General features: G+C 44.4%; 1 protein-coding gene across 2 annotated transcripts in view; it reads right to left on the reverse strand.

Annotated features, from left to right (window-relative positions):
• The window catches only part of ptprr (protein tyrosine phosphatase receptor type R), a 371240-nt gene that overhangs the window by 54358 nt on the left and 292213 nt on the right, over positions 1–24669 (reverse strand). For both annotated transcript variants that reach the window (XM_072485105.1, XM_072485106.1), the window contains 5 exons: positions 21465–21547; positions 14966–15103; positions 6968–7078; positions 5353–5510; positions 2945–3058 (listed from right to left, as the gene is read on the reverse strand). In XM_072485105.1, the coding sequence (XP_072341206.1) occupies positions 2945–3058; positions 5353–5510; positions 6968–7078; positions 14966–15103; positions 21465–21547 (604 nt within the window). The remainder of the gene's footprint in view (positions 1–2944; positions 3059–5352; positions 5511–6967; positions 7079–14965; positions 15104–21464; positions 21548–24669) is intronic.

Consider the following 24669-nt stretch of genomic DNA (forward strand, 5'->3'; position numbering starts at 1 on the left):
TGAACCAGCCGTTCAGTCAACTGAGCTAACTGACCTGCGCCTCCCTAAGTTTAGTGACTGTACTTAAGAGCACAGATTAACTGCATCCACTTCTTGAGGGGCTAATCATGCTATGCAATAATGCTGTTGACATAGATTGGCAGAACATGTATCCTGGTTACACAGCTGTCCAGTAACAAAGCAGAGGAAACATTCCTTAAACATGTTGCCAATTTCACATCAAAGGTATCAAGCAAAGAGCACTCCTTAACTTCCTGCATGAATATACAGATGACTGCAAGTTATGACCTTGGGACATTTTACTGCATTAAAGGTACCATATAAATGCAGGTTGTTGTTTTTGTCCTGAGTCTCAACAATTGAATTTTCCAACCCTGTTGGGGGGGGGGGGGGGGGAATGACGAGAAAGGGGGGGGAAATGACGAGAAAGGGAAGGAAAAGGATACTTTTAGAACTAGTCCATCTAAAAACTTCTCTGAAAGCAAAGATGCAGTACCTCTTTAGGAAAGAAAATCTCCAAACAGTGCAGACATTTCTGCAATTGTTGTAAACGATACTGTTAATAAAGTCAAATTCGTATGTTTGGAAAATGTGAATGTTAAGATGGTTGGCTATCATTTAGCACATTGTATTATTGTAGACGGTATAAAATGCGTCTTTGAGATAAATTCACAAAATAGCAGATGAGGCAATGTTTAATGCTCCTGCCAATTTGCATATTTTAATAAGTTTACAGAGTGGACCGTCTACACGTTGGAATTTCCTTTGGGGCATAATTCGGAAGTTATATCTGAAATAGCTTTCATTCATGTGTCCGTCCTTATTGCCATTGTCCAATTACACTCAAATTTCCTACCAATCCCATTAGGCAGAATGGAAAAATGGGTTATAACAGGCAGAAGTCATTGTAAACAACTCAATCCTTGGGAATGTGCTGGCATCACAACATATATTCCTTTTCTGAGCATGCAAATTAAAATTCCAAACCACCCAATAGGCATAGCAAGTTCAATTTCTAATGTGACTTAGATGGCTGCCAATGAGTGAATTCAAAGAAACAGAAAATAATGTGCAGGTTTCAGTAAGGATGGATATCTTTTTAAATAATTGATTTTTTTAAAATCACAGTTAGCATGATTTTATTTCCTACAGTGCATAAAACTCTGGGCTTAATTTTCACTGGATTTGAAACAACTTAATTCCAGGAAATTCATGCTCCACAGCACCTTCATTGGGGTGAGGCCATCATAAAGAACAGAATGCATTGAGCTGTGGGAGTGACAATGATTGCTGATGTGCTGACACCATGGAGGAAAAGTCAATTGACTTTTGGCCATGCTCCAAATTTTCCCATTTCTGCTTCTGGGGGGGACTGGAAAATACCACCCTCTTTGTTGGCTCATTGTCTGTGCGTAATATAGCTACAGTATTGACAAATGAAAAGGAATAGACGAATAGTTGAACTGACTGACGATGCTGGGGAAAAGAATTGAAGTCCTACTACAGCGAGAAAGTGAGAGATGAGATGGACTGCAAGTCCATAGAAAGTCTGTTGTTGGCGCATGTACATAGGCCCTCCTTATAGCGGTACACAAAATAGTTAATGATATGGAAACAATTACCGGTAATGCAGAAATTTTTTATTAACAGAAGTAGAAAATGGATGCTACTAGATGTCAACTTTAAGACAACATCAGGAAATTACTCTTCACACAAAGAATAACTGAGACATGAAATAGAGTCCTCATAGAGTGGTAGAGGCATAAAACAATTAAATCTTGAATTGGGTCATTGCACTGAATAGTGCCATACCTAGTAAAGACATGTCCTGTTTATAACTTCCCATATGGAAGCATCTGGAACTGTCTTATATTAGTTTAAAAATTGGACATGAACAACTTTTTAAGATGGCTGTTGTAAATCATGTGACTTTGGCATTTGGCCTACATTCGATATCAAGAATATCTAATTAAATGTGGACCTAGGTGAGGGCACCTCCAAGCCATTTGTGGAATTTACACAGCTTATTGTTTATGGATAGGCCAACACCTGAACGTTTCATATTGGATGAAAGGGAAGAACGAAACTCAATGGTCACTATCAACATCCCATTGTATCACACTGGGTTCCCGATCCTAAATAGGTTGGTGGGCCTCAGAAGTGTTAACCCCGCTGACGTGATCAAAGCTGGTTTTCAGAGGCTGCACATTATTATCCCAGGACCCAGCAGATCTGTTAGTCACCCTCCAGTCTGACAACCAGACTCTGAAATAAGCTGCAACTGTTCAAGCAGCCAAAGTACTTAACCTGTTCTAGTTTCAAAGTGCACCTGAGAACTAACCTCCTGGATGTTAAACTACTGGAACCCTGGCAACTTGTTGTAAGACCCTATTTCAACTTTAAATCATTAAAACTATTCACAAAACCACATGGGACACTGGAAACCATAAATCAAAGACTGAATTAATTGTAACTTGTGAAGGTGCATTATCTGCATGTGGTGTGTGTGAGTGTATGTGTGTGAGTGCACATGTGTGAGACTGAATATCTGATATTATGTTAATTTGGGGTAAGTGTGTGAGAACAGATAAAAGCAAATTACTGCGGATGCCGGAATCTGAAATCAAAAGAGAAAATGTTGGAAAATCTCAGCAGGTCTGGCAACATCTGTCAGGAGAGAAAAGAGCTAACGTTTCGAGTCCAGGTGACCTTCTTTATTTTAAACTCACACAAGCTTGTTGCTGGTTAATTTATGCAGAATATACACTCCAAGGAAAAGGAAAGGCACACCTACTTCCATGAAAAAAACATTCAGATTACAGTTAGTAAGGGAGCAAATATGTTTTGTTCTCGGTAATGGTCTTTCATATCTATCGCTATCTCTCGATCACAGTTGTTTTTCAATTAGCTTGCTATGTAACTGTGAGGAAATGTGAGCATCTACCTGTCCACTCGTAGCTGGCAAACAATACTTAGTATGTCGACCACTCCTTCGTTTTTCAGCTGATGGCATCCAATGGTGATAGCAATGAAACAGCCTGTTCTCCCTATCCCGGCACTGAAAGAAAAATAATGTAAATGTATCCAGTAAGTTCCCAGTCATTTTATTTAGTGTTTTCCATGTTATGTTCTGAATGGAATTACGTGGGGCAGTCTTGTTGTTTAAATTTAAGTTCTAGATGGAATAAAATAGACTGGCACTGAGAAGTGGGGAATTATTTACATTTTATTATTCAGTTGCCAGTGTCAGCTGTAGCAAGGGTGTGGGTTGCAAGGTTGTGAGTTTAAGTTCCCCTGGAATTGGGCACAGAATGAAAGCTGGCACGCCAGAGAAGAACTGAGGGATTGTCGTACTGTCAGAGGTGCCATCTTTCAGAGGGCCGGCACCTGCTCTTTCTGTTGTGTGTAAATTCTCTCATGGCAGTGACCTGAAGAAGTGCTGGGTAGCTATCCCTGGAGTCCTGGAAAACATGGGCGGAATTCTCCCCAAAAAATGACAAGGTGCCATTTTGGGGGAAAACCCGTGGGAATCACGTCGGAACACCAATCGCGATCTTCCCGCATTTAGTCTTTGTTTTGGAGCCAGGGGTGAAACGTGCCGAAGAAATGTGGGATCCGAAGACGCTGGCAATCTTGGCTTCACAGAGATCTCAAAGTGACAGCGCAGCAGCCCCCCCCCCCCCCTCCCCCACCGTGCCCACCCCCCAAGCTGCCCCCAACATTTCAGGCATCAGGGCTTCAGTGCTCATCCCCCACCACCACCACCCTCGGCTGCATTAATCCCCTCTCCACCACCCCCTCCCCCACCCCCCACCAAGGATTGCTGGCATTGGGGCCCTCCCAAAGGGCCATCCTTCAGGCTTTGCCACCTTCTTGCCGGCAACGACACATCCCCTTCTAGCCGGTACCAGCGAGCCCCTCCGCCAGGTGAGCCACACTCCGCTATGGGGTCACCAAATGCCCCCCCTCCATGCCCCACAACTGCATGTCCTCCCTTCATGATCCCCACTCAATCTCCCATTTTAGGGCCCATTCCCTTCATGGCCCCACCCCTTTTGGCCACACCCCTTGGCAGTGACAACCTAGGACCCTGACAGTGCCAATTCTCGCTGGCGAGAATCTCGTTTCCAGACTTACGCGTGATTTTGGGTCCGCGTCGCCTTTACGCCGGCGGCAAACACGGGCTCAAAATCACCAACAATGTCTGTACATCAGCGGCAATGAAGTGTTCTGGACTGTCCTGTGTTCATGGAAGATGCCAGATAAATGATAGTCTTTACTTTATTTTGAAAATTGGGGCTGAATGGAACCAATGAATAATTTTGAGAACTGCGTATTGGGCTGACTTTAAATAGGTATTGTTAGTTTGGTGACCCTGAGGATATTATTTCAAAGGGTGTTTAATTAAATGGGTAAATGTTCAGCTCTTCCTTAGCTCTGTCAATGCACTGATTGTGTGAAAATTCAAAGCAAGTGATCCTATGGGATATGAAACAGTAAAGCAAGAGCTGATTCATTAATGACAGTTCAAGAAGCAGACTCTCGGGGGAAGGACAATTCAAAAAATATTACCTCTGTTTCAGATCATACCATAATCATGGCTCATTCACAAAGTCACAACTTCAGAACATGACTCACTGCAGTGCAGGTGAAGAATTTAATTTTAAAAACTCAATTGATGAATAATTTTACTACTTTTTTAAAAAACAGTAAATTTCTCAGTGGATCTTTACTATTGAGATAGTTATGCTTTAACTGTTTACAAGAACTAAACGTGTAAACCATGGCTCAGTTGGTAGCAGTCTCATCCCGGAGTCACAGGATTCTGGGTTAAGTCCCACTCCAAGGCTTGAGTACAAAAATCAAGACCGACTCTCCAGTGGAGTGCTGAGGGAGTACTGCGCTGTCAGAGAATCAGACGTTAAACTGAAGCCCAATCTGCCTTTTTGGGTTTATGTAAAAGACCTAAAGGCTTTATTTTAAACAACAGCTGGGGAGTTATAACATGATGGCCCTGATCAATATTCTCAATCAACATCAGAAACACAGATTATCTAGCCACGATCAAACTTCCAGTTTGTGAAAGTTAACTGTGGCAAATTGGCTGGTGTGTTTCCTGAATTATAATATTGATTACATTTCAATAGCACTTATTTGGCTGTGAAGGACTTTAAGATGTCTGGTGGTCATGGCAAATGCTACATACATGGAAAGCTTTCTTTTTTCATATTTCCAAACTACAATTGTCCAGTCCATTGGCAAGTATGACCACGTACAAAGTTTGTTCAATCCTCATTTCTGAAATCAGGATAAAAATTTCTTCACAGACCAAAACATTGTAAAACACTTTACCTGCAGTGTACAACAACAGGGCCTCGACCTGGCGATTTCTGCCTCGTCTCCTCCACTTTCAGCATGAGTTGCAATAATGGTTGTGCACTATCTGGGGTTTTGTGATCAGGCCAGGACTTGTACCAGTAGTGTTTTATGTTTTGAGACTTGCCTTCATGCTGGTCAGAAAAGATAGAGGCACATATGTTATTAATTTTGGTGATACACCATTTCATTCTTCCAGTCAACTTATATCTCCTCTTTACCCCAATCTTTTCCAAACACTCGAAGTTCTGGTGCTCATTACTTTCCTCAGTCTTCTTCCCTTTCTCCTACCAATTACCGGTGTTTAAACTCAAGGTTGGCACAACTTAACAACTTCTTTATTTATCACACCTTCTCTTCTACTTTTCAACCTTGGTATGTTTAAAGTTATGAAGATTCTTGGCTCTTTGCTAAGATTCAATACCCAATAATAAAAGAAGCACCATTCTGCATCACCATGTTTCACATTGGAACTACAGCTTTAGAGGGCAGCACGGTGGCGCAGTGGTTAGCACTGCTGCCTCGCGGCGCGAGGTCCCAGGTTCGATCCAGGCTCTGAGTCACTGTCTGTGTGGAGTTGGCATATTCTCCCCGTGTTTGCGTGGGTTTCGCCCCCACAACCCAAAGATGTGTAGGGTGGGTGGACTGGCCACGCTAAATTGCCTCTTAATTGGAAAAAATGAATTGGGTACTCTAAATTTATTTTAAAAAAGAACTACAGCTTTTGAAATCACGCCTTTAGGAATTAATCACGTAATTGGCAAAGTAATGTTAATGTCAGAAATGTTACGTACATTATGTAGGTAAAATCTATAATATATTTAACATATTCAATGGAATGGAATTAACATGGAGAGCTTTAGAAAGGGAGTTTGCAATTATACTAAAACCAGTCCTTTAATATTGAGATGTTTTAGTAAAACAATTATAAAAAAACTGGAATATTGGGATACACAGCCAGACAGTTTACAGAGATTTTGCTATAGTTTTGGGATACATTAGTCAGGCGTCATGGAGTTCAATTTTGATCATAGTTCTGAAAGATTGACGAAATGCAGAGAAAATCAACAAATCCTCAAATTTAACGGAATAAGTTGCGAGGAAAGATTATACAAGTTCAATTTGTACAAATTTAGGTACAAGGCGTTAACAGTTATAGATTTCTCCAAGAGGAACGCACATGTAAATTAGTGAAAGCTAAATTGAAAACAGTCAGTAGAATTTCTTAAGCTCAAATCATGGTAACGTAGGATGGTTCATGTAAAAATGCGACTGGATGCTTGCTGGGAGTTAAAGCATTGGGAAGATGAATCTCAATGAGCTTATTGGTCTTTTCATGTCAATTTGTTCTTATAATACAGCACATGTACAAAATACTTCTCACTAAAAAAAAATGCCTAGCTTAAATAATGTAACATGGTGCTGACAGTACAGTCAAAGCAATGTAAGATTAAACAATGAAAACAATTTTATTACTACATTAACTATGAAAAATGTTAACCTTATATTTAATTATGATATAAATAGCTCAGTTGTAGATCAACAGAAGTTCAATTCTTGACATTTAACTACTGTTTCCATCAATGTTTACCTTAAGGGTAAGGTCCCGGATGATGTAATGTTCACATTCAGTAACGCTGTTTACAAGAACTTCAACCTTCCCGTATATGCCCCGTTTCTCTGGCCAATATAAAACACATTTCTGTGACAAAAAATAAATGGTTTGAATGTACAGGGTGTAATCCACACCTCATGATTGAGCATGGTTAGAACACTTGCTTAGGACAGGGTAAAACTAATCTAAAGGGTTGTGCCTTTTTTATTTGTTTTATTTTGATATTGCATTCTACCAGCACACACAATTTTATTTTAATAAAGCAAACGTGTGGAATAGAACAGATTTCACTTTCTTAATAATCTTCCCTTCTTTGGATCAAGTATGTGAATAGTTTGATTTCGTTGTTGGCAGTAACCAGGATGATGTTCGAATTTCTGCTGTGACAGTAACAGCAAATTGAGAACTACCAACAGAATTAGAATTCTTTGCCCTTTCATGTGCGAATAACATCCCACTAAATGAGCTCCCCCAGTATAAGATGCTGCTGTAGCTGATAGCATCTCCTTGGCTCCTGCATAGTTTTTTTAAAGCTGGCCAACCGCCTTCAATGGGAGCCCACTTTGGCTGGAGTCATGACATTTACATGTCCAAATCAAATGGGCAAATCATGAGAGGAAAATGAAAACCAGCAGATGCAAAAGAGCTGGGAAAATGGTGGAATAGTGGTATTGTCACTGGACTAGTAATCCAAACACCCAGGGTAATGCTCCGGGGTCCCAGGCTTCAATCCCACTATGGCAGATGGTGACATTTGAATTCAACAAAAAAAATCCAGGATTAGTGGGCAGCATGGTGGCTAGCACTGTGGCTTCACAGCGCCAGGGTTCCAGGTTTGATTCCCCGCTGGGTCACTGTCTGTGCGGAGTCTGCACGTTCTCCCCGTGTCTGCGTGGGTTTCCTCCGGGTGCTCCGGTTTCCTCCCACAGTCCAAAGATGTGCAGGTTAGGTGGATTGGCCATGCTAAATTGCCCTAAGTGTCCAAAACGGTTAGGAGGGGATATTGGGGTACGGGGATAGGGTGGAAGTGAAGGCTTAAGTGGGTCGGTGCAGACTCGATGGGCCGAATGGCCTCCTTCTGCACTGTATGTTCTATGTTCTGGAAATCTAATGATGACCATGAAACCATTGCCGCTTGTTGTAAAAATCCATCTGGTTCACTAATGTCCTTCAGGGAAGGAAATCTGCCGTTCTAACTCGATCTGGCCTACATGTGACTCCAAACTCACACACCGATGCGGTTGACTCGTATCTGCCCTCCACTGAAATGGTCTAACAAGCCACTCAGTTCAAGGGCAATTAGGAATGGGCAACAAATGCTGGCCCAGCCAGCGAAGCCCACACCCCAAGAACGATTTTTAAAAAAGGCAAATCACTAGATCTAAAACTGCTGACCAGAACTGATACTACAGTACTCGTCTCAGACTGCGAATTCCAGTGAAAAGGGTGAGGCCTTTACTTGGTAGGCCGTGGGGAAATTTCTCATATCTATTTTAAATAAACATAAAACACAAAATAGTTTTTAAATCGTTGACATAAAGTGGTGTATTACTTAGTTTAGACCGGACTACATTTTATATTGTTAAGTGAACACATTTAAATGTTCTATCCTTTTGTGATTTATCTACTTCACAACGAGTTGTATCTTTATGAAAATATGACATAAATAAATGGACATGGTTATTGTTATTGATGCTCTGGAATATGCTGGAAATAATTGTACGCCACTTTATTTGGGAAGCATTATTTACGTACAATGTATATGAATAGTGATTTGCTTGTTTTTGAAGCATTGTTAGAACACAGAAAGGTTTTAATTGAAATGATAGACCCAAAGGAAGGTCTTGTTCTCTGAAACACACAATGAGCTCTTCACCAGCATGCACCCACATTTAATTATAATGAAGTTGCAATTTGACAGATATTTTAGAAAAAATACATAGGTATCAATAGTAGTCAGTAGAACAGAAAACAATTCAAAATGACTTCCTAACAGGCAGAACATAGCACTGCACCGAGGGGTTATGTATAACACCTCATTAATAGGATGAAGAAAATTGTACTTAATGCAAAAATGTTGATGAGACCACAGAGACATTAAAATTAAACATGCATCAAGTAGCACGAGAATGGCACAGTGCCGCTTAACAGGTAGACAGAGGATTTACTGCAGAAATTGCCAAACTTAACAGTGTCACAGGAGAGAGAGGCGAGGTGAATTATTCTGACCGTACTCAGTTCTAAACATGAAACACTTTGACAGAATAGTGTGATGGATAAATCACTTTGTCACATCATATCGAAAACAGATTGTTTGCACCACTGTAGCCTGAACACAGCTGACACAATTCATGAACAGCTGAACCACATATTCTTCACTTACCAAGTACAATTAAACTCAATGCTGAAGTATTTGTACGACTCACACTCAAAGATTTGAACTCATTAAGGTTGAAGCAGCGTTTAACACACTGGAGTTATGCAGAAGCACGGATATTAAAAGACAATGATACCTGTCCTTGTAGTAGCCCATCAGATGATTGTTTCTCCAATATTCATCAAAGCCCTTCATTCCTCATGTCTCTCACCTTACCAGTGCAGAGTAGTGTTCAGTATCTTCTTAAATTTCATTCAATCAACAACATATATTCATTGTGTGATACATTTGCTTTATCAGTTCTGGAATCAAAATTCATGCTCCTCCCTCTCATTGTGATTTTATTTTATTGTTAATATTGCCAAAAGTACAGACCAAATCCATCATTGTCAGCTGCAGATCATGAAGCAAATTGACCCCTCCTGAGACACAGAGATAAAGGAGCTATTTGATTGCCAAAGCTTTTAGCTATAGCAAGGGTGTTTTTCTTGATCCTGGACCAACTAAATTTTCAACATTCAAAACTGGGTGGACAATGCGCTATGCCTATTCATACAAACATATCCTACTTATTGTCTCATGCAATGTTAGCTATGCTTTAATGAGCTATTTATAACTCCTTCAAATCTGCCTAATCTAAAGTGCATTGTTAGAAATGTTTACTCTTGGAAATATCTTGCATGAAATCAGTGCGGCTCAGGGACAACACTCTAGCCTCTAAATCAAAATGTTGTGGGTTCAGGTTCCTTGAGCAGAGTTGAGGTTAACCTTGTAGACCAGAACTAAGGGAATGCTGCACAATTATTGATGCCATCTTAACATTGCACCAACCTGTTGAGGCCCTCTGTACTATTCAGGCGAGTGTAAAAGATTTCATGGCACTTTTTCAAAGAAGAGGGTATTTTCCCAGTGTCTTGGCCAGCATTCAGCCCATAAGCAGCACTTGATTAACTGATATCTCTCTGAAGCGGAACCAGGTTGTTCTCAAACTTGGTTTCTGTTCACCCTTAGATGAGCTTCTGTCCACATATCAATGACATCACTAAGATCACCGATTCCCAACTCTGTAGCGTTGCTCGATGCCTCAACTCAATTGCCTGCTGAAACCCTCTGCATCTTTCCTCCCTCTAGACTTGACCATTCCAACACAGTCCTGGTCAGTCTCCCTCATTCTGCTTTCTGTAAACTTGAGGCCATCTAAAGCCCTGCTGCTCATGTTCTTACTCACACTGAATCCTGTTAACCTGTGGGTAGCACAGTAGCACAGTAGTTGGCACTGTTGCTTCACAGCTCCAGGGTCCCAGGTTCGATTCCCGGCTTGGGTCACTGTCTGTGCGGAGTCTGCATGTTCTCCCTGTGTCTGCGTGAGTTTCCTCCGGGTGCTCTGGTTTTCTCCCACAAGTCCCAAAAGACGTGCGGTTAGGTGAATTGGACATTCTGAATTCTCCCTCTGCGTACCCGAACAGGCGCCGGAGTGTGGCGACTAGGGGCATTTCACAGTAACTTAATTGCAGTGTGAATGTGAGCCTACTTGTGACAATAAAGATTATTATTATTACCCTGTGTCCCCTGACTAATATAAGCACCTGGTTAGGCCATGCCTTGATTTTAAAATTCTCATCCTCAATTTCAAATCCCTCCAAGGTCTCATCTCTTCCTACCTCTGCAATCTCCTTTCAGGCCCAAAACCTTCCATGTTATCACCGCTCATCTAATTCTGGCCTCTTGCGTTTCGCTGGTTTTAATTGTTCCACCATTGCTGGTCATGCTTTCAGCTGACTAGACCATAAACCCTGAATTCCTTCTCAAAACCACTCTGCCTCTCTATCTCTCTTTTCTCCTTCAAGTTGCCCTTTAAAGCTACCTTTTTGACCAATTCCAACTGCCCTAATGTAACACCTTATGTGTCTCGGTCTCAACCTGTGCTCTAGCCTGTAAGAGCTTTGGGAGATTTTATTATCTTAAAGTTATGTATGACTACAAGTTGACGCAGACATGTTGGACCAAATAGCCACAGAATGTGCTGTATGATTGAATCATTCTATGAATGTTGGCTGTCCCATTTGCCTACGAAAGCATCAAAGGGCACAAATGTCAGGTCTCGTCACGCTCGACTTGGTGATGCGACAAGACCATTAAATCTCATGAGAGGCCTCTCGCGAGAATTGCGATACTTGGGTCATGTCACGAGATCTAATGTGATCTCGTGAGATGTTGCGATCTGGACTTCGCCCTCACTGGGCCGCATCCAGATTAGTTTATTTAAGTGAGCAGTTAGCTTCACGTAAATATGTCGGCGCCAGAGTCTCCCAAGGCCCAGTATTGAACGCCTGAGTCTGGGGGACCTCGCCATGATGCTGTTTAGCACTGGTTTCCACAAATGTGGACCAGGTGTAATGGCATTTGGGGGGTAGGGTTCCTAGGCGATTGGAAGTCCCCGGGTGTTGGGCTCTGGGCAAGGTGGTACTCTGGCACCTCGATGCCACCCAGGCACCTTGGCACTTCCAGACTGGCACCATGGCACTTCCAGGGTGCCCAGGTGACATTTCCAGGCTAGCAGGGGCACTGCCAGAGTGTTAGGCTGACAGTGGCAAGGTGTCAGGTTGTCATTGGTGGGGATCAGTAACAGGGGTGGCCCTTATGAGACAGGGTGAGGGGGGGAGCGAGGACACCCTACTCGGTAAGAGGCACGGTGGGGGAGGGTCAGAGGCTGCAGTGGGGGGTGTGTCCAGAGGTTGAGAGATCGGGCTGAGATCATCAGTGCAGGAAGTGAGGTAAGTGTGACCTGTGTTCCCCGCAGAGGCCCCCCAAAAAACAAAGTCCTATTTGATAGCAGGGTCCATCTCGGCGCTGTAGGGTCCGAGAAACTCCCCCAAAGCGAGACTGTTTTCTTTCTGTGAAATCACGCCCGACATCTACACTTCAAAAAGTAAGTTACTGGCTATGAAGTGCTTTTGGATGTCATGTGGAAATTAAAGGCTCTGGCTAAAACACATACTGTTCCTCACACCCCTCATGTCGCACACAATTCTATGTTCGCAATCATCACCTGTGGACATAATACATGCGTAATATGTTTGATTGCGAGAAGCATCACGGTTTAATCTGATCCTGCCCTTGGCTGACACACTTTTCCCTGCAGTGGTCCATCCATTTCAGTTAGAAGCAGGAACTATAACATATTGTTCCTCCTCCCTTGTCTAAGGATACGGAAAAAAGCTGAAATGGTTCCTAGTTAAGCAACAGCTTGATTTTAATACTCATCATCCTTGTTTGAAAATCTCTCCATGGCCTCATCCCTTCCTATCTCTGTGATCTCCTCCAATCCTACAACCCTCTGCAATATCTGTTCAACTCAAAGTTGCCCCTCGTGGGTATATCCACCACTGGGGCTGTCTTCAATGAAGGTGTTGATGGAGTTTTGTTTATCTTCGAGCTGAAACCAGTGAGTCAATATCAAAAAATACCTACGCCCCCTTTATCCTCATTAGGGATAAAACCATCTTAAATTTTAGTTTTATTTTAAAATGCAGTCTTCAAAAACATGTCTTTAAAGATTTATAATGTCGTCATGCAGGTCCTATGCCAAGACAGCTTCTAAAAACAAACATTTATGTTTATAGCCCCACAAAGACAGCTAATTTCTGAATAACTCTTGCAACTGTCAGTCAAACTGTGAACCCCTTTGCGATAATGATAGGTTATGGAAGCAGTAATAATCCTCTATTGATAGGCTTCACGCTTATGTCAACAAACAGCTATTGAAATTGCAAGCACCTTTATTTCAATTCAGAGTCACAGCAGGGGACTTTGATTTAATTTTTTAAAATTTAAATAACGGAGATTTAAATAACTTGAAAGCTTGGCAGCTCCATAGACCTTATCCACTTTTTATTCAATCCACATCTGCTCCAAATAATCGGAAGGCACACATCTAAGTGATGCAAAACCGGAGTCTGTTTGACCGCAGCATTGAATTAAAATGACCCTACTGCATATGGGTGTCACCCATGGGAGACTTATATCCACCCCCTTACTGTGCACCCTCCCCAGCAAAAAGTAGGATCTGTCAGAAATGGGGTAGACGTTCCAGATCCAGGGTATGGTGCCATTTTGGCGAAGGCATGGACTCTCCATAACTCGGAATATCCGGACCCAAGTGCTTCTAAGTCTCTCTATGTTCTTGCTCCTCATACGTCTGTAATTTTCTCCAGCATTACAGTTCATCCCTCCAAAAACTCTTGTTCCTCTCAGTCCGGCCTCTTGTGCATCACCTTCTCCATTCACCCTTATTTTGGCCTCCATGTCATCAGCATCTTAGAGCCACATGTTCCGAAATACTTTCCGCAAACCTTTAAATCTGCCACCCACCTCTACCCCTTCAGATATTCCTTAAAGTACATTGTTTTGACCTAGGCTTAGTGTCCATTTTTTGCTTACACCTCTGTAAAATATCTTGGGTGTTTTCTAAAGCAAAGGGTACTCTGTAGCTGCAGGTTAATACCATTGTCTCAGTATATAGGCACGTAACTATCAGGAATGAACAAATATAGAATCCCTGTAGCGCAGAAGGAGGCCATTTGGCCCATCGAGTCTGCACCGGCCCTTGCTCCAATAGAGCACACTACCTAGGCCCAATCCCCCGCTCCTATCTTCGTAACCCCATCGAACCTTTTGGGCAATATTAGCATGGCCAATCCACCTAACCTGCAAATCTTTGGACTATAGGAGGAAACAGGAGGTCAGATTAGCACAATGCAGTGGCAGCAAAACCCTTCAACTGATGTAAGGGGCCTCAAGGTCACCGTAGGATGAGTGGCAGCTGCCTTGAACAGGCGCTGGAATGTGGCGACTAGGGGATTTTCACAGTAACTTGTAGTGTTAATGTCAGCCTACTTGTGACAATAAAGATTATTATTATTATTGTTCCAGCAGATCCTGCCAGATTTGCGTTCAGACCTGCACTCCATCACTCTCGGCACTGGTGGGATCCACTGGTGGGATCCAGTAGCTAGGCGAGAGGGCGTGGGGCCTCTGAACAACTCCCACATCTTTGCTATTTCTTATATCAGCCCAAACTGATTCTACATCTTCAACTTCTGAACGACAGCCGTCTTTCACTGCTGTACTAATGTACTACTCTAATGTCCCACTCCAGATCCTTTACAGATTCTTGTACATCGTGAATGCAGTTTTCAGTGAGCTCTCTTTGAATCATAGAATCATAAAATTTACAGTGCAGAAGGAGGCTATCGGCCCATCGGGTCTGCACCGCCCTTGGAAAGAGCACCCTACCCTACTAAGCCCATGCCTCCACCCTACCCCGTAACCCAACCTAACCTTTCTGGACACTAAGGGCAATTTTATCATGGCCAATCCACCTAACCTACATACCTTTGGACTGTGGGAGAAACCGGAGCACCCGGAGGAAACCCACGCAGACACGGGGAGAACATGCACGGGGAGAACACACAGACAGTGACCTAAGCCAGGAATCAAACCTGGGATCCTGGAGCTGTGAAGCAACAGTGCTTGCAGTGCCGGCCTTTTTTTTGCAACATGTTGCTTACAATTATATAACCCTGTTGGGATCTTACCTCATTTTTTTCTTTCAGCTTGGTTATCATAACAATCACGGGACAATCCTCTTGCCAAACCATCCGCCAGAAGTCATTCACTGTATGGATCATAGGGCCCTGAGTTGCAATGTACGCCCTCTGCTGACCACCATAACCCTGAATGACATGAAGATGCCAGTCTTTCAGTACAAATATGTCACTTAGTTAGACAAAAGAAAATGTAGCAAAAGCTAATCACATTTGCACATTGAGCAGAGGCAGCAAGCATTCACATCTCAAGTTAGTCTCTCATATTTTCACCCCAATTCAAGCTAGACATCGGAGATATTCTTGCACTTCCCAAAGATGTTAAGTGTTAATCTTACCAACAAATACTCCTGGTACCACCTCAAGCTGTAACTGCCAGGGGGCTGACTTTGACAAGTACAGGCAAGAAAATACCTGATCAACTTTTACTAAATGGTGTTGTTGAATTTGATTCTATTCCAGTTTGTAGTAGTCGGGTCTGGTACATACAGGGTTAACGTGAGACTGAAGACAGCACCATCCCTACAGTGGTGTGAGGAGGCTCATGACCCAGAGCCTGGATCAGCCTAGAGATGGACAGACATGGCACAGAAGTCAGCTCCATACCTGTATCCTCTGCAGTAAACAAGTGCAGCATTATGAGTTATTAATAAAGACTTGCTGTTAATGTACTCGAGGCTACAAAGCCTACTTCAGGATCTCCGAAGCAGGTTTCTTCATGGTGGCAGCATCCAGATCAAAACCTTTATCCTCACAGGAATGCAGAAAAACGAAGTTAAAGGAAACTTTCAATGGATTTTGAACTGAAACAAACTCCCAACTGAAGCTGCAGTTGTGGCAAAAATTCACCAGAAAGAAAAATCTCCAGAAAGAAAACTCTCCAGGGTTAGAAGAGCCGGGAAGCAAAAAGGTAGAGGTTTTACTCCAGCGTGAGATTCCATTGAATCTCCCTTGGAGGTCTAGCTTCAGCAAGCAGAGCTTGCAGCCTGCAAGGGTGAGATAACATTTTTCAATGTCAGCCAGCCAGCCAGTCCTGAGAAACCCCAGGTGGGATTCTCCCATCTGACGTCAGAGTGTTGACGCCGTCGTAAAAACTGGAGAGTTTAACAACGGCATCATCAGACCGCTATGTGTAGCGATCCTCTGCCCTACAAGAGGCCAGCACGGCATCGGAGCGGCCCACGCCACTCCAGCTGCCGATACCAGCGTCAAATGGGCGCCGCGGTTCTGCGCATGTGCGCTGCGAGCACGAATGCGCGCATGCGCGGCAGGCTCCTTCTCTGCGCCGGCCCCGACGCAACATGGCATAGGGCTACAGGGGCCGGCGCGGAGCAAAAGAGGCCCCCACCACGAGAGGCCAGCCAACCCGATCGCGGGCCAGATCATGTTGGAGGCCTCCCCCGGGGTCGGACCCCCCCCCCCACCCCCCTCCACCCCCACCGGGCCGCCCCAGACATTACGGATGCTGAGGTCCCGTCTGGTAAGACCAGATGTGAATGGCGCCGGCGGGGCCCGGGCTTTTTTGGCGGCCATTCGGCCCACCCTGGGCGGAGAAACGCCTAGAGCAGCCCCCGACCGGCGCCGCGCCGACCACGGCAGCGCCAATAGTGCTGATTATCCGGTCACCGGAGAATCGGCGGACTGGCATTGGGGCGCGTCACACGAATCGCGCCCGGCCCGGCGATTCTCCGACCCGGCGTGGGCTGAGAGAATCCCGCCCCCATTTCTTTAATTCAGTCAGAATTAAATGCCTTTTGATAGAAGCTCATGGCTAACCCCGATCCCTGACTCTTAATTGTTGACACTTGGCTCCCAAGTTTGACAAAGAAAAAATAAGTTAAGTTAGTAATTAATGTTGGACGGAATTCTCCTGCACCTCTGCCAGCGGCATCTTCCGGTCTTGCTGAAGTTGCGGATTTTCTGACGGCAGCACAGGGAAGGAATCACCGTTGACTTTGCCGGGACTGCGAAATCCTGCCGCCAGCTGATGGCGAGCCACGGGAAAACCTACTGCGGAGGGACTGGAGAATTCTGTCCTTAGTCTCCTTCAGGTACCTCGCGACCATTTAATTTCCTAAACAGCGAGGCTGTGGTTCTTTACCATGTGACCTGACTCACAACACGAGTCCTGCAAGTACCGCCCAATGTAACAAACCAAGTGGATAATGGGGATCCTGTAGATGTAGTACATCTGGACTTTCCAGACGGCATCTTCTAAGGTGCCGCACAAGGTAAGATTACGTGGGGTTCGAGGTAATTTATTAGCGTGGGTAGGGCTGGCTAACCGACAGAAGGCAGAGAGCCGGGATAATGGGTCTTTTTCTGGATGGCAAGATGTAACTAATGGGGTGCCACAGGGTCGGCCCTTGGGCCCCAGCTATTTACAATCTATATTATTGATTTGGATGCAGGGATAGAAGGTACTTTAGCCAAATTTCCAGATGGCATTAAAATAAGTGGGATAGCAAGGTGCAATGATGAAATAAGAAATTTACAAATGGATATGGATAGGTAGGTGAGTGGGCCTAAATATGGCAGATTGAGTTTAATGTGGATAACTGTGAGGCTATTCCTTTGGTTGGGAAAAGAGAAAGGAATTATATCAATGGAGAGAAACTTCAGAGTGCTTGGGTGCAGAGGGATCTGGGTGTCCTTGTGCATGAATCACAGAAAACTAGTGTGCAGGTGCACTGGGTAATGTAACGGTCCTTCCATTTGTTTGTTACCTGTTATTCCTTTATTTCCCCCTTTTTTTATTTTCACCGTTACATTTTTGATCCATGGATATTTAATGCACCTGGGGCTTCAAGGCAAGGCAGCCTGTAACCAGCCTGTGCCTTTAATTCAAACAGAAGGATCCAGAATGCTGTGCTGTTTTCGGCGAGTGATTGTGGACTGGGTGATTTCCATGATTACTCTGTTGATTAATTTGGCTGGTAGCCAATGATTGGGCCCAAAGGCTGTGCTCTGCCCAGTAACAGGTAGTGATTGGATCTGATCCCATTGAAATATTTTTAGGAGCTTCAAGGGCTGAGTTTAGTTTCAGTTTGACGCTTGGCAGTCCACAGGAAGCTCTGCGGTTCTCTCCCCTCCAAAAAGGTTGTGTTTCTGAACTGGCCGGGAGCCTGGGTGAATCTAAGTACAGAAGAACCATCACAAGCTGTGCAAACAGGATCCAGAAATGACCAATGCTGTCTGCAGGAAAGGCTGATGTGTTGGTATAAATAAACAGTAATTGTGTTTAAACTTACAATCCTGGTGATTAAGTATTGGGCATCCAAGGGCCAAGGATTTGGGGTATTTTTTATAAGAATTGCTGCTTAATTCACTTATGTTGTGACTCTAGGTCACGTGGGGCTGGAATTGACTGCACACTTTCCCAGAGTGGCACAACATTAATAAGGATGGCAAAAGAATTTTGGCATTTATGGCTAAAGGAATTGAGTATAAAAGTAGGGAAGTATTGCTGCAACTGCAGAAGGCATTGGTGAGCTCGCAACTGGAGTACTGTGTATAGTTTTGGTCCCCTTTTAGGCGAGTGAGAGGAGATCTAATTGAGGCATATAAGATAATGAAAGGTAGACGTCGAGGGGATGTTTCCTGTGGTGGGGCAATCTAGAACGAGAGGTCATAGTTTTAGGACACGAGGTAGAAGAAATGACTTCTCTCAAAGGGTTTTGAATCTGTGGAATTCACTACCCCAGAGTGCAGTGGATGTCATGACTATGAGTAAATTTAAGGAGGAGGGGTAGCACGGTGGTGCAGTGGGTTAGCCCTACTGCCTCACATCGCCGAGGTCCCAGGTTCGATCCCGGCTCTGGGTCACTGACCGTGTGGAGTTTGCACATTCTCCCGGTGTTTGCGTGGGTCTCGCTCCCACGACCCAAAAAGGTGTGCAGGCTAGGCGGATTGTCCATGCTAAATTGCCCCTTAATTGCAAAAAATGAATTGGGTACTCTAAATTTATATTTAAAAAAATTTAAGGTGGAGATGGCCAGCTTTTTAATTAGTAATGGGTTGAAGGGTTATGGAAAATGGGCAGGACGGTGGAGGAGAGGCCATGATGAGATCAGCATTGATTGTATTGACTGGCGGAGCAGGCTCGAGGGGCTGAATTGCCTACTCCTGTTCCTAATTCTAATGTTCCTATGTTCCACTGCCACCAACAGCGACACTTAGGCACTGCACATTTGACCAAACGTAAACCGCGAGGTCATGACTGTAAACTCTGAAGACACACAACCATGAGTCTTGAGTGGCTCTTCACTTTGGAATGATGACATCCTGATAAATGGTGAGCCAACGAATTTTAAAATCGATTCAGGAGCCACCAGCAGAATCCTAATGGACGAGGAACACTGGGCGGGATTCTCTGATAATGCGGCTAAGTGTTGACGCCATCGTGAACGGCGGAGCGTTTTACGACAGCGTCATCTGGCCGCTAGGAGCAGCGATCCTGTGCCGCACAGGGGGCCAGCACAGCACTGGGGCACTTCACGCAGCTCCAATGGGCACCAGCATGGGCGGCGCAGGTCCGTGTATGCGCATCATGGCCGATGCGGGTCCGGGCATGCGCGCGGGTTGCCATCTCCTCGCCGGCCCCCGGGCAACATGGCAGAGCCCTACAGGGGCCCGGCGTGGAGGAACATCGGCCGCCCCCCCCCCCGGAATGAGCCTGCCCGCCGATCGGTAGCCCCCGATCGCGGGCCTGGGCAATAGGGAGGCCCCCCCCGGAGTTGGAGTCCTCCCCTCCCACGTTTCTAAGGCCTTTGGATTCAAACAAGGGACGTTCCATTTTATGGAGCAATGGGAGTCCGATTCCTGGACACTGGCGTGATCCTTGAACCAATGAGGTAAGTCAACAAAAAGGTCTTTGAACTGATGTTGATTGGAATCAGCCTCTCTCTCCTGAGCAGGGCTCTATCTGTTGTCCTAGATCTCCTCCAGACAGCAGAAGGTGTCAAGACTACCACTGTTGTTAGCCAGCCAGAACAGCATGGTCCTGTGTTCTCAAACACTAACAAAGATTCAGACTTTGATTTCACTTTTGATCTCTCTTCTGTTTTGGTGGCGCAGCTTTGTCCATCATCATTCCAGGCACTGGAAAGTCCCCAGGGGCCGGACCAACCTGCCGTACACAAGGTTTCCATAGCATCTTCAGTGGAAGTGGTACAAGAGAAGGATCAACAGTCTGAGGAGTCTCTACCTCCAACAATGATGTTCGTCCAGGTCTTAGACACACCAGCCACTGCGCACACACCATCCAGTGTGCCGGAACCACAAGGGATACTGGAACTTCATGGCGGTCTCACACCATCACCAACAAAAAACAGATATGAGAATGCTACTTAATCTTCTTCTTGCCACAGGAACACCCTCAGCCTCGAGTTTCCTAACAGCCCAACTGCAAAAAGAAGAAGAAAAGGCATCGCCAAGCAGATGAATGCCATTTTCATCCATCCTGCAAGAAACAATCAGAGGAACCGCAAACATACACCACCAAACCAACCAGCCGTGGTTTATCATCAAGCAACGGAAAAAAACGGATGAAACCATATCCAGGTGTCAGTCCAGCCTCCGAGCCAACAACAAGAACCAGGATCACCTGAGCCTACCATTCCCCTGACAGAATGGCGAACAGGGCGTGAAAGTGTCAAAAAGCACCCAGACCACCAGAACCTCTAACTTCAAGGACTTGAAGGGGGCAGATGGGTTAGTGAGAATGCTGTTACTGTTAACCCTGTAATAGCAATAATGCTGAAAAAGCATTGAGATTGCAACAATAAGGTAAATGCAAAAGACTTTTAACGGTGGAAGACATGAAGTAAAGGAGCTCTATATCCCTGAGATAAAGACTTGGAGGTAGGTGTAGTCGTTGGGTCTGGTACAGGGTTAATGTGGGACCAAGTACAGTACTGTCCACATAGCAATGTAAGCAGCCTCCCATGTAATGGTGCAAGTGTTTATTGTGCCACGGTTAGGTGGTTAAATATTATAAATACTGGCCTAATTTTTGCATTGGATTCAAATTCTAATTAGTGCTGCAATCCTGTTAATTGTTAACAGACTGAATTAACAGGCTTGCGCTTAATCTGTTGACAATTTGATGATTGGGCTAACGACTGATCTTAATAATACAAACTTATTGTCTGACAATTAAGTCAATTAATCAACATCTTTTTGACATTCGTTGAAAGCAAGATTAGCTTTATTGTTCCCGGTTCCTTTTATACAATTAGTTAAAGCATTTGCGTTTTTAATTTTTACATTCCCAGTTTCTGGATCTAGTAAATGAAATTTAGTTGCATATAAGAGGCGGCGATAATACTTTAAAAATGTACATGCAACAAATATAATGTCATGAGAAATCATCAAACAATTACAAAGCAATTCTGTGCTGAACGCTTCAGCATAACTGTTCTGTCGCTAGACATTAAAATTATTAATACGATTTCTGCTGATAACGAATGCAACTAATACGCGCACTCACCCTAATGTAGTTGGCATTAATGTAGGTATTGCTAACAGGTTCATCTTGGCTCTTTGGTATCAGGCATACTCTGCTGTGCGGATCTAAGAGAGGGAAAAAGACAAGAAAAGTTCAAAAGTCCCTTGTGTTCCCTAGAATGTAAAGCAAACTGCTGCGAGATTGTTGAGGTTGTTCACAATTTACGTTCAGGATTTGTTCTTTGGAATCAAGAACACAACTAAATTTGTAAATGGAGGATAGTCAATACTGAGGAGGACTGCAACGAGCTTCAAGAGGAAATTAATAAACTTGCAGAATGGGTGAATAATGGGAAAATGAAGTTCGACACAGATATAGGTGAGGCAGTGTGTTGGTAGGAAGGGCATGGAGGTCACTTATTGCTTGGGAGGTGTAAGTATAGGTGGGGTAGAGAAACAAAGCGATCTTGGATACACCGATTACTAAAAGTTGCTCCATATGTTACCAAGGCCATTGGAAAAGCAAAACAAGCACAGAAACATAGAAAGTAGGAGCAGGAGGAGGCCATTCAGCCCTTTGAGCCTGCTCCACCATTCATTGTGATCATGTTGATCATCCAACTCAATAGCCTAAACCTGCTTTCCCCCCATATCCTTTGAGCCCCTTCTTGAAAACATGCAATATTTTGTCCTCAACTACTTCCTGTGGTAACGAATTCCACAGGCCGACCACTCGCTGGGTGAAGAAATGTTTCCTCATCTCTGTCCCAAATGGTAACCCATATCCTCAGACTGTGACCCCTGGTTCTAGACACACCCACCATCGGGAACATCCTTCCTGCATCTACCCATCGAGTCTTGTTAGAATTTTATAGGTTTCTGTGAGAACCCCTATAATCACCTGCGGATGTTACCAGTTCTGCCACTGATTGCAATTACTGCCTGAGGCTTTCCCCTGGTAGTTTTGATTGTAATGTGTATAACCGCCCTGGAGTTAACCCTCGAAAGACAGTCTCTGATGCACTTGACTGTAAACTCTGTATTTCTTTCATTGATCACTGATAAGACAGTGTGACATCATATGAATCTACATCCCCATCAGCTCTCCTCCAGGAGACCCACTCTCCAGTCTAGTCCTGTTGGAATTTTATAGGCTTCAATGAGATCTGCCTCATTCTTCTGAACTCCAGCGAATATACTCCGAACCGATTCAATCTCTCCTCACACGTCAGTCCCACCATCCCAGTCTGGTAAACCTTCGCTGCACTCCCTCTGGAGCAAGAACATCCTTCCTCAGATAAGGAGACCAAAACTGCTCACGATATTCCAAGCGTGGCCTCACCAAGGCCCTGTATAATTGCAGCAAGACATCCCTGCTCCTGTACTTTAATCCTCTCACTATGAAGGCCAACATACCAATTCCCTTCTTTACCGCCTGCTGTACCTACATGCTTACCTTCGGTGACTGGTAGATGAGGATGTCCAGGTCTCGTTGCAGATTCCCCTCTCCTAATTTATGGCCATTCAGATAATAGTCTGCCTTCTCGTTTTTGCTACCTTGCATTTCTCCAAATTATGCTGCATCTGCCATTCATTTGTCCACTCACTCAATGTCTAATTCACACTGAAGGATCTCTGCATCCTCCTCGCAGCTCACTCTCCCACCCAGCTTTGTGTCATCTGCAAATTTGGAGATATTATATTTAGTTCCCTCATCTAAATAAATTAATATATACTGTGAATTGCTGGGGCTGCAGCACTGATCTCTACAGTACCCCACTAGTCAATGTCTGCCAATTTGAAAAAGACTCGTCAATTCCCACTCTTTGTTTCCTGTCTGCCATCCAATTTTCTATCCATCACAATCCACTACCCCTAATCCCATGCATTTTAATTTTACACACTGGACTTTATTTCTAAAAGGGGAGAATTGAAGCGTAGGGTAGTTATGCTAAACCTGTCTCGAATATTCGTTAGACTACACAAGAACACAGTTCTGATCACCATATCATATAACAAATATAGAGGCACTGGAGAGGCTGCAGAGGAGACTTACAAAGATGTTGCCAGAAATGTTTGGGTGTACATATCGGGAACGGATTGGTAAAAAAAAAAGCTGAGGGTGACTTAACAGAAGTCTTTAAAATTATGAAAGGTTACAGAGGGAATATTTTCTCTTGTGGGGAAGAACATAAGCTATTAATATAAAAGTCATCAAGAAATGCAACAGGGAATTCAGAAGAATTCATGCTATACACAAAAACTGATGGGAATGTGGAACTCGCTACCACAGGGAGTGGTTGGAATGAATAATATAGATGCCCTTAAATGGAAGAGTAAGAAGCGACTAGATTGAAACATATAAGATCCTGAGGGGTCTTGACAGGATCGATGTCGCGAGGACGTTTCCACTTGTGGGAAAATCTAGTATCAGGGGTCACTGTTTGAAAATAAAGGCTTGTCTATTTAGCACAGAGATGAGGAACCATTTTTCTCTCAGAGGACAGAACAGGCTCCAAGAGCCAAGTGGCATACTCTTTTCCTTAATTCAAATGTTAATCTGAAACTAAACAAACATATGATGGAGAAGGGAACACAGGTCTATAAAACGTGACTCGTGTTTGATAAGGGGCCTCAGCGTGGAACGTGCGGCCAAGGCCACACATAGCCCCATTTGTGCACCGAGGAGCTCCGCTCACCGGAACTCCTCAGTGTAGCGAGGGATTGAGACACCATATTTAATGGTGTCCCGATCTCCGAGGCTTCCAAAGGGACCCCCGACACCCCCCCCCCCCCATTGCTCTGGCCCCTCCAACACCCACGCAGGGCACCCTCAGCCCCATTGTACCCGCACAAAAAATGTAGTCTTGGTACCTTGGCAGTGCCAACCTGGAACACTGGCAGTGCCGCTGCCAGCACAACCTGGGCACCTTTGCAGTGCCAGGTTGGCATCCAGGTGGCACTTCCAGCAGTGCCAGGATGCCACCCTGCCCAAAGGGCATGCATCTGATCCCCTGGGAGATCTGCACGACTGCCGTTCCATCTGGTTCTCATTTGTGGACACCAGCACTGTGCGGCACATGCCAGAGGTGTCCAAGGTGAGTCAGATTGATCCCATGCCTCGGGTACCTCGGGAATCTGCACATTAAATTGAGACTAGGGGCGAGTTACTCCGTCCCACCGCGCCAGATTTCTGGTTCAGCACCCCGTCAGGATTCTCCGTTTTGCCGGCTGGTCAATGGGGTTTC

This window comes from Scyliorhinus torazame, chromosome 19, assembly GCF_047496885.1.
Source record: "Scyliorhinus torazame isolate Kashiwa2021f chromosome 19, sScyTor2.1, whole genome shotgun sequence".
In the NCBI taxonomy this organism is placed as follows: Eukaryota; Metazoa; Chordata; class Chondrichthyes; order Carcharhiniformes; family Scyliorhinidae; genus Scyliorhinus; species Scyliorhinus torazame.